The sequence below is a fragment of the Pagrus major genome, chromosome 9 (genome assembly GCF_040436345.1).
Source record: "Pagrus major chromosome 9, Pma_NU_1.0".
Taxonomy (NCBI): Eukaryota; Metazoa; Chordata; class Actinopteri; order Spariformes; family Sparidae; genus Pagrus; species Pagrus major.
The window spans coordinates 26080766-26094563 of record NC_133223.1 but is presented as its reverse complement, the minus strand read 5'-3'; the positions used below and the strand labels follow the sequence as shown (position 1 = coordinate 26094563).

At 40.1% G+C, this 13798-nt stretch overlaps 1 protein-coding gene across 1 annotated transcript; it reads left to right on the top strand.

The window, feature by feature from the left end:
* The first annotated feature begins 413 nt into the window (after positions 1-413).
* Positions 414-5019, top strand: LOC141001939 (melanoregulin-like). The gene is made up of 5 exons (XM_073473103.1): positions 414-490; positions 574-820; positions 4198-4288; positions 4389-4555; positions 4942-5019. Exons 1-5 carry the CDS (start codon positions 414-416, stop codon positions 5017-5019), a joined length of 660 nt encoding a protein of 219 aa, XP_073329204.1.
* Positions 5020-13798: the final 8779 nt, after the last annotated feature.

Sequence of the window (13798 nt, the reverse complement as noted above, 5' to 3'; positions counted from 1 at the left end):
CCTGCAAGCATGGACACAGACATGGAGACACATGGGGATAGAGCTAGAAAGCCTTCCTGCTGCATTCTGCACCATCAGGAGTTGCTGAATAAAAGTACCATTCATCCCTGGACTGTCCTGTGTGTGTGTGTGTGTGTGTGTTAGTGTTGTTGTTGTCCCCTGTTTGGACTCACGTGGATAATGTAATTGACAGGAGGCTCTAATTCAGGCCAGGATGGGCACAGGGAAAGGGGGACGGGCATGATAAGCTCAGATATTTGGATGGATTTCTATTCTTCAGTGACACATCAGCTTGAAAATATTTAGTTTTCCTGGGGATTCTGGAGGAAACACAGCAGGAGGAGGCTTGATTGTTTTGGGATTTCATCACTGAGGATTTATTTTGATTGTTGGGAACCTTTTGGAACGGGCCAATGGGTGCCAATTTTACCATCTGCTGCTGCCGCTACTATCTGAGACACAACAAGGACGAGAAGAGTGCAATTTTACGGTGAGACAAAATTAAATCCTGCCTTTTAATCAAACTCCACTTGATGAGTTTCATAATCATAACATCCTCTATCCTCCCTCCAGCATGCGCACCTCCTCAGCTTCCAGACAACCAGAGCCTGTATCCAGCGAGTCCAGCGACAGCGACACGAACTGGGAGAGCATTTTTGGGCCCCAGCCTTCGAGAGGGAGCAAGAAGCTGAGCCAGAGGAGCACTTCGTATCCGTTGGCCACCATTAACAGAGCCCGTGAAGATCCAATCAGGCGAGGATCAGATGGAAAGTTGCAAGCTTTTATCAGCATGAGAGACCAGGCTGACAAGGCTACAGAGGTGAGAGAACGTGTGATGCTGTGTGAGATGCAGAGCAGAGGGAAAAGATACAACTTAATAGTAAAAGTTTGCTTTTTCATTATCTAGATTCACCGCATGGTTGAATCTTTAATGTTTGGGAGAATAAGTGTGCTGTTAAATGCATATTTTCTGATAAAACTTTAAGATTAAGCTAAAAAGTCGCCATGAATGTAGGTAAGATTAGAAACTGGATGCTGAAAATGCAGCAAAAATTCTCAATTTTGTTCTTTAAATGTATATCTTTTTTGATTGTTTGTGTCACAGATGTTTAAAAGAATCAGATAACGTACCTTTTTCAGATTATCTATTCAGTCAGATCAGTTTCTCGCTGGTTTTCTTGGATTCTTTTAGAAAGTTCGCACAAAAAACCACAATAATTCAGTAATTCAATCTCGTCTCCTTATCTGTTCCACTGCAGCTCTCTAATGTAATTATCTAATAAGAGGAGAGGACACACATAGGTGGCTCTCAAAGAAGCCTTTGACTCACTTTCATGTTGACTAAAGTTAATGAACTTGACCTGGATTCTGAAATAACTGAATTTCAGAGATCCCACACTAGAAAAACAAACGTTGCTGCTGCAAGAATCTTTAAGGAAAGTGAGCCAGAGGTAAAGTTTAAAAGTAAAGTTAATTTAGAAGAAACTGAGGGATCGAAAAGATGTGACCCGATTCCAAAAAAGTAAGGATGCTGTGTACAACATGAGTAAAACAGAAGATGATCATTTGCTAATGTGCTTGTTTGTTGGTTAGTTGGTTGGTGGAATTGAGTTTAAAAGGACAGAGCATGCCGTTCACTGTATAAACTGTAAAGCCCAGTGAGGCACGTCATTGTGATTTGGGCTATTTATATCAAATTGATTTGATTTGGTTCATTAGCAGGAGTACACAAAAACTACTTAACAGATTTCCTCAAAACTTGGATGGAGGATGGGTCCCAGATCTGCACAAACGGACAAATCCAGGATTTTTTTTTCTCACTTTCTTTAAGATCTTAAAATTGTCATCTGCTTTTTTTGAGATATTTCATTAATTTCTTAAAAAAACAAAAAAACTCATTTGGTTAGCTGGTATTTATGAGTGAGTAAAATTTCTAGCAGATTTTAATGTTTGATTTTTTAATATTGGATAAGACTTGATTGAATTAAACATTTCAAATGGACCGACCTGTAGGTACGAGGTCTGTCTTTATCATTTGTTTTTAAAGGAAATTAGGTTAAAGGTCAATTTCAAAAGGTCAAAGGTCAATGGGATTGTAATTGAGCATTTGTCTAGCAGTTGACACGCTACTTTATTTACTCAATCAGAGACCTCATCCCTCTGACAGTAACTCACATGTACTGTAGGTTGTTTACTGGAGAGTTACCATGGGTTAGATATACAGTACCTCTGGCTGTGTCTGTGTTGAATAACAGTAACTTTGAAGGATCCCTGCAGTACATGGAATGCCCTCAGGTTTTAACTCAATATTTCAAAATAAAACAAGAAACTCAGTGTTTGCTTTCTGCAGACTATTGATCACTTTGTGAGATCACAATTGATTAGAAGTCTGGAAATTACAGAAAAAACAAAGACTGATTCATTAATTCAAGTTGATATTCCTATAATTCATCACATTTATGAGCCTGTCTCCATTTCTCTGCTGAAGTAACACACTCATAAGCTTTTTCCTCAACATGTCAGGATTGCAGCTCAGTTAAGTGACTGCAGCCTCTGACCAGAGTCTGGTGAACATGTGACAAACAGTCTTCGTGATGAGAATAGTCAGGCTGCAAGACACAGTGGGCACATTGTGTTAATGAATTCCTTAATAGAGATGTAGGCCAGTGGCCTGGCTGGCCATTCAAAGAGAATATTCACTGAACCATCCCGATCATGCTGTGACTGTTTTTAATATTAAGCCAAACAGACTGAAGAAGAAAATTGGCAAAGTGAACAGAGCTGAACATTAGGGTCAGCAAACTCTCTGCTCTGTGTGAATCTTTTTTCAGTGAGAAAATCTGTTTCAAACATTTCTTCCAAGGGTTGTTTGGCTTAAGTGCACAGTTTTAGGCCTTTTTAACAGCAGACACTCTGACTTGTCGCAGCAGGAAAAGCACAGGTGTTTCTAATACCACTAACCGTGGCTGCTTTCTATTTAAGCATCTCAGTGAGCCATGATGGGGAGCCAGCATGAACAACACCCTGAAGCAGCTGAGATTGAATTCAGCCATCATTCATTTTATTATTTACACGTGTGATTGACTGTGACATGTCAAAATGTCTGTTTCTAAAGACTGTTTTTAATGTTTCATTTACTTAGAAAAGAGAAAGTGACATGTATTTTGGAAGACTGCACACTCAGGCAGGTGTTTTCACTTGTTGTGGCTAATTAGACTTCTGCTCAGGTTGAAGTCGGGTCACCAAACAACATCAGCGACTAATAATGATGAAAATGTCATAAAGGGGATAAATGGTTACAATACTTTAGTGTCTTTGAACCCAGTTAATTATATTATAATTTTTTGGGATGTAAATAATGAGGTGAATAATTTCCCTGCTGGTTACTAGTTGTCGACATTCAAGTCTGTTCCCAACTTCTCACCTGTTTTTTCTCTTTTCCATTGTTTACATGTCTGTTTTTTATAGCTTGTGTTTATATATTTAAATGAATTGGAAAAGGTGTGAAAAAGTTAGTGCCCACCCGAAAAGGTGAAGCCAAATGATCAAATACAGCTCATTCTCCACCGTCCATATTGAGGACGTCTGCCGTTTTACACACTAAAGTCTGATTACAGGGTTTGGGGAGTACTAATGCACACGTGAAAAAAGTTGTGTAAAGTAGCTCCAGATAAAGTTGAGTGGAATCTGACAAATTGGCTCCAGTGATGTCTCTCAGTGGCTACGCTGCATTGTGGGTAATGTAGGCACCAGGCTCTGAAAAAGGAGGAAGAGTGTGTGGAATAAAAAAACGATCTCCAGTTCTGCTTTATCGATTTTGACCATCCGTATTTAAACTGTCCTGTAATGATTAAACCAATGGACTGATTTCAAAACAAGGTGCCTACATTTCCCACAACGCATCAGCCACTGAGGGACATCTCTGGATGCAATTCATCACATTACATGCAGCTTCTTCTGGAGCCACAAAGGACTTTATATGACTTTTTCCACATATGCAGTAGTACTCCACAAGACCTATAAACACACTTTAATGTGTCAAATTAGTGGAGTTACCCTTTAAGCAGCAGTAACTAGTGGTATATTGCATTAAAGATGTGCTCTCATGAGAATTAAAATCATCAGAGGAAGTCTAATTGACTATTTGGCTGTCGTTTAACAGTGATTTTTTATTTTTCTGTCCATATTTGCTTACAGGAATGGGAGAAGCTGAACTACGACATATACACTTTGCGCTACACCCGACGAGAAGTCCGAACTCGATGGAAGAAAATCCTGCTGCAGCTCGGTGAGGCGCTCTGTTCAGTTAATATTTGCTCACGTCCTTTCAACTCCAACATGCTCGTCTACTTGTACCATATGTGATCTTCCCCTTCATCTCTGCGCAGGTTATCAGTGTGAGGTGGACGCCTTGCTGTGCGTGAACAGACAGAGCCGGTTCAGTCGAGATCAGGAGCACTTTAACAAAGCGACAGAACTGTTGAAACAGCTGCTGGACCACACCTGTCTGTTTCCTCCAGAAACTGGACACCAGAGCAGATACCTCTATGTCATGGTACACAGATGCTGTATATACACACACTCCCAGCATGTGATGCTTTGGCAAAACAACAGTATTTAAACTACTGACAACAGAAGAGCTTTCAGGTGAACTTCAGAACTGACCTATTTTGGCTTCCCAGGAAATTCCAACCATATAACTTAATAAAATAGAAGAAGAAGCAGCTCTGTATCTCTCTTGATGAATTAAATTGGGTACTTTTGCTCTTACAAAGCGTCTCTTTAAGTACAGTACGCCTTCACATGATCTTATATTCAAGTCACCCTTGCTTTCCCCCCTCTCGTCCGTTATCTCCCCCGTCTTGTTGTTTCATCTCTCCATCTGCAACCGCCGTCTAATGTGTTTTACTTATTCTCATCTGCCCTCCATCTTTCTCTCAGGACCGCCTGGTGTCGCTGGACAGCGCTGAGGACTTTGTCAGACTGGCCAAAGAAAAATATCCCAAAAAAGGAGGCTGAGAGACAGAAAGAGGAGGACGTAAAGGCTGAGAGAAAGAGAGGATGCTGAGCGACGTTGACAGATACACTAGCGTTCATTTATATTGTAGAACAAAATTGAAATATCTGTTGATTGAAGTCATTTTATTCCACTTCTTATTGGTAAGTTTGTAAAATGTGTTATTTAGCTCACACATTTTGTAATGCTGTATGAAAGCATTTTGTTTTTAATTCAGTACTTTTCTTTTAAAAGCAGGAGTTTCTTATTGCATTGCCGTCGCTCTGGCACTCTGAGGTACTACAGCCGATCTCATCAATCTGACTACAGATAACACGACTTCAGACTTTCAAATATGATGCAGCACTCACACCAAAGTCCAATTTTGGGCACACTTGATGCGCCAGTCCTTCTCATTAACTTCTGTGGAGAGCAGATCCATAGTCAGGTGACTGGAAGAGTGACATGATTGAAATATGTTTGGTCTGTTTAAACAAATATACACTGATTTTTGGTATTACATGGGACAAGAACAAGGGTCTCCTGGAAGAAAGTCCATGTATGAACTCCAAACTTTATACTTCTTGGACCTTTTTGCTCTTTTATATTGAGTCACCTGATGTTTTTTATGCTTGGTATTCTGACTCATCTGTCCAACACAGAACTTAGTGGGAGGGATGGGCCTATGACCGGCACACAAAACTGGACTTTACAGTTTTAAAGTGACGGGGCTGGTTGTTAAGCGAGGGATACTCAAGTGTTTCTGGACTGGATTGGCCAAATGTTACAGGTGGAGAATCATTTTGTAAATAGGTGTTTTTTTTTGCTTGTTTTACTTGTGTTTTTAAGGTTGGGTAAATGGACAACCACTTCCAAAAAGCTAAGAAAACCTCTGCCGGTTTAAAGATGTACTCTGTGTGTCTGTGTTAAATTTGATACAATCAATTTTCCTCTTTCTTACGTCACCACAGACATCTTTAACATTGTTGTTGTACAGGAATATAACAAGCTGAACTTTTTCTGTGATATGTGGTTGTTTCTTGCTCACATTGTCACTAAAATAAAGTAGAAACTGCTCACTCCAGCAGCATTCACACTTCCTGTATTTGTCCAACAGGTGGCAGCATATAGTTGTTCTTTCAGCGGGTTAAACTGGAAGAAAAAGGAGAAATGAACTTGCCTGGTTGAAAATGTGTGTATCACAGATGGAGTAAAAACTTGATCATATCATTTAACTCATGAAGTTTGTTTCCTCGGAAAATTTAAAAAGAAAGAAAATAAAGCCGTTCAATCAATGATGAGGAATTATAGGGAGTATCCTTTAACACCTCTGATGGCTTCACAATGCAGTTTAGTTTGTTTTAGTGTGAAAGTGGCAGTGTTGACAATATTTTATCAAAAATAATAATAAAGAAAAAGAAAGTAGGAATACACTTTACTAATTAATCATCCCTTTCTTTGCTTTCTGAACTTCCCTTTCTTGAAGATCTGTGCAGGATGCAGATGATAATGTCTCATCTTGGCTTTCACTCAAAGCCATTTTTGAATACACACTCACACACCCATGTGGGACACTGCGCTATCTGCAAGTTCAAAGAGTGTAAGACGGTCTTCATGCAGTTGATAAGTGTGCTATATCGTACACACATTCATGCTTGCGCGCACACATGCACACAGAAGGAGAGAGAGAGTGTACTCTGACCCAGATATTACTCTTGCCAAGGCCCCCTTCCCAAGTTTGGGAAACAGATGTGGAACTAAAAGAGGGGGGACGCTGGGGGAGGGGAGCAGTTTGGGAGCTGGACCAATGGTCTGGCAGCTCCGAAAGGCATTGTGCTCCTTGCACCTTTTTCTCATTATACAACTGTGTGTGTGTGCGTCTGCATATGTGTGTGCATTTTAGGTCGAGTGATGCTGACATCATCCTTTAGACTTTCAGTGAAATATTCCTCCAGGCCCAGAGAGAGTTAATTTGACAGAAGAAAGAAGGGAATGATTAACAGAGTGATTGTGTTTAATGATGGAGGGTAAAAATTTGAGAAAATAAAAGAGCAGACTGTCTCATTCTGGACGCTGTATGTGTCCATCCACCATCTCATCATAATAAACTCTGCCCATCTATAATTGTGTGTGTGTGTGTGTGTGTGTGTGTGTGTGTGTGTGTTTGGACGTACTGCCAAAGGCCAGTCAGTGGGCAGGCACACAGCCCATGGATGATGATGATGGTCATTCAGACTGTGACTCCTGCTGGTGGTCAAATATTTTATGAGAGTCTCCAGCGGGGCGTAGTCCATTCAAACACACACACACACACACACACACACACACACACACACACACACACACACACACACACACACACACACACACACACACACACACACACACACACACAGAGCCTGAATGGTGACCCATGGTTTTCTCGACATTCACTCATGGTGAAGCTATGTCTGAATAAACTCTTGTCTCTTTTCTTTCTCATCTTTACTCTCTGTCTGCATTTTTCTTTAAATCAACTTTACCAAACTGTTCATTTTTTGTGAAGAAAGTAACATCAGATATGTGTTGAGCAATGAGAACGTGTTTAAAATCTATAATGTGAGTTAAATATTTGAACTTATTCGGATAAGGTGTTTCAATCTCGTATTTAGCGCATTAACTCTTTCGAAAAAGGCAAAACCACTGGAGCGAGCATGAAAAAGTTTGGTTTTTTTTGGTCAAATTCTGCCTTTGTCATTGTTTTTTTATGTGATACCTGAAGAAAAACTAGGGCTACTTTATTTCATTAGTTTGTTGAAGCAACAACTGGAAGACAACAACAATTTAAGGGGAGTTTATGTACCTGAGAAAGTGATTGCGCGCAGCTAAGAAACAGGCAGATTTGAATGAACCAGAACAGCATTCTTCTTCCTTTTTTAGCCTTCTTGCTACGCTGAGCTAACCAGCTGCTGCTACTGTATTGTTGCATATTCACCACACAGGCATGAAACAGCCATTGATCCTCTCCTCTAACTCTAACTGTCTCAAAGGAAGCATTTCTTTCTCAGCGCTCTCTCCTCCAGCCCTTCCTTCAAGTCTCCCCTCCATATCGTCAACCGCTCCCTTATGTGTGTGTCAAGACTAATAAACACAGACCTGCTGTCCTTCATTGAAATCTTACATCTCCCGTGACTCATGAAGTCAGTGTCCTTCATGTTTATGAATACAGATACAAAGCTCTTGTCCACGGTGACTAATGGTTTGATTAGCTGAATGTCCAAGTGTGTAATGATGATCTATGGAGTGCCTTTTGGATACAGCTGACTAGACAACCCAAATAATTAAATCTATGGCTCAATCAACACATACTGTATCTAATAAACATGGGTCATAGCAGTGACTAGATACCTAATTAGTCATTCTCTCAGAGACTAAACATGGTTGTAATCAGTTGTCTTTATCACTGTGTGTTACATTAACACCTCTTATGTCTGCACAGAGAGGAACCACTCATCATGCTCTCACACCACACACTGATGCATCTTAATGTATATAGGCTGACAGTAATTCAGTAACTGAGACATAAACAGTCTGATTTGTGAGTCACAGTTAATAGTAACTGTTAATACCATCAATATTTTAGCATTGCCTTCGTGACCATGCCAGCATGCTGGCTTACATTTAGCACAAAGCACTGCTGCGCTTAAGTACAGCCTGAAGAGCTTCTAGCACGTCTACTTCAGTTGTTTAGGAGAATGCCTAGCTATGAAGCTCCAGAAATGTTTTGTGGACTACGAAACTCCAACTGACTTTCTGTCGTACATTTAGATGTTTTCTTAAGATCATTTAATATCTTCATTCATTAGGGTTGTTCAGTATTGTACAGCTATACGTGACTGAAACAAAATGAAGCCACACAGGTTCAATTTGTTTACCTTTAGTGTACTCGACCAGGCTTTATCCATTTGCAAAATAGCCCGTTTTAACCCCTCTCGAGCCTCCACTGTTTATCTCAGAGAGTAATTTATGATAAGACAGTGTTACACCCATGCACACAAACATTAACACACATGCACACACATCATGCACACTCGGTAATTTGTATCGGATGTTTGGAGAACCAGGCAAATAAACCAGGCCATGGTGTGCTGACCCCTTTGACTCCCGACGGAAGGTCAGAAGTCAAGAGTCTGCTCAGGAAAGACAACATTATTATGTCGCTTTCAAGTCAACTGCAGTTTTAATATCGCCTGCAAGAGAGGAGGAATTAGATTTAAAGCTGTGGTCTCGGCAATTTTAACTGCATTACTATGAGGCAAAAGTAATTATAAAGAAACATTTAACAATCCCTTTGTTAATTATTGTTTTTCTGAATTCAAAACTACTTTGACCTCGTCTAGATTTACATTTCCAGAGACAATTTCACATTGTTTTCACTCTTTGTAACCGGATTGCTATTTGTATTATTTGTATTATGGCAATTTATCTTTTTTTAAGCATTTATTCGAATAATCAAAATGTTGCTCTTGGACAAACACGTAAAGATGAAGTGTTTAACTGACACCACAGACATGGAAAGCATGTTGTCCGTGAAATCACTGCCATTCTTAGTTTCTCAGTTCAGGCAGAAAAATAATGCAAAACACACAAATGCACACGCACATACACACATATACACCACAGATGGGTTGAGCAAGCCATTGGGCAGGGCAGGGTGTGTTCCACAGCATGTCTGTGGTCATCAGTAATTACACAAGTCCACTGATGCTCTGGAAATATCCTGATTTATTTCCCTCAAATCGAACATGATTAGATTCACAGGAGACTCCAGAATTTAAGACTGCATGATTGCATATTGTTACCGTAAGGATCACTCGTGCTTTGTAGGTAATGGATGTTTTCATAAGCCTTTGCGATCCCAGACAGCTGATAGGGGATTGCACCAGGATAAGATCACATACATCTTATTAACATGAGCTGGACATTAACATGGCAGCGAGTGATGCACCCAGATGCAGCTGTTTGTACATGTATGTGTGTTAGAGCATTCACTGATGTGGTTTTGGATGCTTGAGTTGTCTCACACAGCTGTTGGGGCCATGCACTTACCCCCAACTTGCCTGAAACTCACTTCCACATGTGTGTGTGTGTGTGTGTGTGTGTGTGTGTTTTCCTTCCTTCCACAAATGATAGCGTCAGATTGGACGTATCCATTACAAAAACGACTGTGGTTGACAAGTGTTATTATTACAGCTAAAAGAAATGATAGCGTGCAGATGGAATTGAATGTTTGTTTTCATTTTTGGACATCTCTAGATGGATTTATGGCAAGAAAACATGGTGTTAAACTGTCCGGAGTAGTTCTGGGAGGCTGTGTAATGAGGATCGATTGTTTTTATCAACTGCTTGTGGTCTGTGTGGGGTGCTGGAAGTCAGGATTGGGTGGAGAGCTGTAAAGGTTGGGTTTACATTTGGCAAATATAAATACTTCTTTGAACAAGGTTGGAGAAAGCTAATTTATATGAGCACAGGGCTGTGTGATGACATCAGAATCTCACATCCTGATGCAGGTTATTTCATATCAATGCATATCACAATATAGCACATTTTCTGTAAATTAATTTATTATAAACTTTGTATAGACTGACCCCATGAAAAGGCTTATTTCTTATTTTATTTTTGAAGTGCTGTTGTCTGATCCATGTCAGACCACATCCATGCAGCAGTAGAAGCCCCAGATCTTTTAATGTCAAGTTTAGTCGCCTCCATTTTTGTTTGTGTTGCCTTTGTGCAAATTTCCTTCCTACATTCTTGCCATGCCATGCGGAAGAACACATAGCGTCATCCAAGTGACAAAATATTTTTGCCTTCAAGACCCTTGGGAAAATGTAACACTGGCTATTTTCACATGTGATCAAAATTTTTTACATGTGAAGTGAAAATAATGTCACATTTTTGTGACTATTTCAATACGTGAATGTACATTTTCACGTGTGAATTACATCCTTTCATAGTTGATTGACTTGAAGATAAACAAGAAACAAGGCACATGAAATCACATGACATTTGCCTCTTCACATCTGAATTCCACATAATACATTAAAGGTATTCTACTCATCCATGTCCCAAATTATAAAACATTACATACATTATTCATCATAAAATCATCTTGTGTGTCTGTGTGCATAAAGGAAGAAGAAAGATGACAAAGAGGATTAACATAGAGATAAACATCTCTGTGTAACTCGAAGCCTTTTACGTCTGGGTTACTCAGCAAAAGACAAGACGAGACAAAAATGGGCAAAACAAGGTCAGAAGAAGCAAAAAGAAACAAGTGAGTAAGGGTTCCTTTTGTCATCCTCATCTCCCCCTCTGTCCTCTTTCCAGGGCAGACCAGACGGTGATTCATTCCCCCATACGATCACCTGGCTGGGTTTTCTGTCAACACTCATCTGATGTTCACTCAAAGTACCTGACATGCAGCCACCACAAAACAGCCCCACACTCAAGTTCACCATTCCTTTAATATGAATCAGAGGCTGGTTCAGCGCTTTGTACTGACAGCCCATTAGACTGCGTCCACACTGACGAAAGGGAAGACAAGAGAGAGCCTCTTTTTGTTGTAATAAAGGCCCTGACTGCGGATGATGTCATGTAATGATGGTGCAGACGGAGGAGCAGCTCTGCTTTTGTTTACAGAGACGGCAACATACAAAGACAAACAAACAGGAAGCGCTACACACACAGAAACACACACACACTGTACAGCATAACTATATGGAGTTAAAACCTCAAAATAGTCGGTCCAGTCCAATGTTTAAGACATTATCATTAGACACACGTAGGAATCCATGTGCCACAGCTGGGAGGTCAATTGCAGAAAAAGCAGAGAGAGTCCGTTCATAGAAATAGAAGCAGCTCTGGAGAACTAATAGAAATCTAATTCTGATTCCATGATTCTGTCTACCACAGAGAGAGGTCCGACCCGGGACAGTGACTTCATAATCTATGTCTGTCTTTTGAGCTGAGTTTCCATCAAAATATTGTTTTTTCTCTTCTAATGACGTTGAAAAGTTGAGTAAAGTACAGTCTGAGATCAACAAAACAGGCGTCATATTGAGCTGTCACATGTCACTGCAGGTTAAAGCTGAACAAAACATTACCCATGAGTTTCCTGGGGAAATAATTATAGGTGATATGAGTGGAAGTAAAAAAGTACTATAATAACTGAAGCATCAGCTTCGCTTTCAAGGCTTTAGTAGCGTTACCTGAATGGGCTAATCAGTACTAATACCAGTGTTCACTGGATAAAGTTACTCTAACAGGAGAAAACAGTGCATTTCTTGGGGACTATTTCCAGTGGTAGATTATTACAGATTGAGGTACAGCGTGTCATCTTCTGATCACAGGGTTGGCGGTTTGATCCCCACCTTCCTCCTGTTCACATGTCGAAGTGTCCTGAGGCAAGAGTCCGGGTTTCTCCCCAGTCACTGGCGGATGCACAGGCCTGTGCATTCCTAATTGCTGGTTGCAAGCCTATATAAATGGGGAGGGTTGTGTCACAAAGGGCATCCTGCATAAAAAGCCTATGCCAGATATATAAAATACGCTGATCTCCAGACCAGGTTGGATGGGGCCTGGTTTGCCGGCGAGCAGATGTGGTGACCCTTAAAAAATATATGTATGCCAATGGTTCTCTGAGTCTTCCACATGTGTAAGTAGGCAACTGTTTGTTAACATGTGAGCCATAACAAGTTTATAGGTTGGTGATATGCAGTGTGTGTGTATTTGGTGTTTTTCTAGCATCGAAAATGAAAACCAATTTAATTCTGTATTCACTAAATAACTGATGTGACAAGTTTCCATCCAAAAAGTAATGATGTAAGCACGACAGAAGTAGAATGATGAATTCTGATCCAAAAATTGCTACGGACATCTTAAAAAATGTCTTAAATACGATTTAATCCAATACCAAACCCACTGTCTATGATTATAAAACTTCTCATATCTTTTTTTATATCCTCATTTGAAGTGTTCACAGGCGCCAAGTCAAAAAAGGTGACATCCACCTCCTGGCTCACATGTTGGTTCCCGTGATGAACATCTTCCAGTTTAGCTGACGATGTTATTGTAAAAACACCAAACTGACTTTCCAGCTGTCTGTCCGGTCTGACAGCACTGTCTGCGGTCATCACCACTTGCAATGACTTTATACAATATGTTTTGAGACTCGCTAAAAGTTCATACCGCTAAATTACACTTAATTGTCTACAACTTGTCGGGGCCTTGAGTGTTTGATTTTGATGAAGTGTATCTATGCTACAAACTGGTGGTGGATGCAAATATCTGCTATCTGGCACTGTTATCAGTCACTGTGGTGAAGTAACAGCCTCAGCTTGATTAAGATAAATATCTTTGGTGAACCTTGATGCTCATCATGTCTGCTCAAAGCTGCCAAACATGAGGATGATTCATCAAACGCGATGTGTCATCAAAAGGTCCAATCACCTGTCTGTCCATCCATCATTTAATTTATGCCTTTCAGCATGCTGCAGCTAGAAAATACCTCTGTTCTCTTCAAAGGATAATGTTTAGTCATCTGTCTGTCATTTGTATGTTATGAAGTTATTTCTCTTCTCTGTATTAGTTTTTTATGAGGATCATTTCTCAAAATGTTTGAGACCGGGCCTTTATTGTTTGGAGCTGGATCATAATGCATTAAAAATCTGCATGTTAGGCAGCAATGACAGAATATACCCTTTTTATTTGCAGTTCCTTCAGAATGTGTCAAAGTATGAATGAATGTATGACTAAAAATGTGCA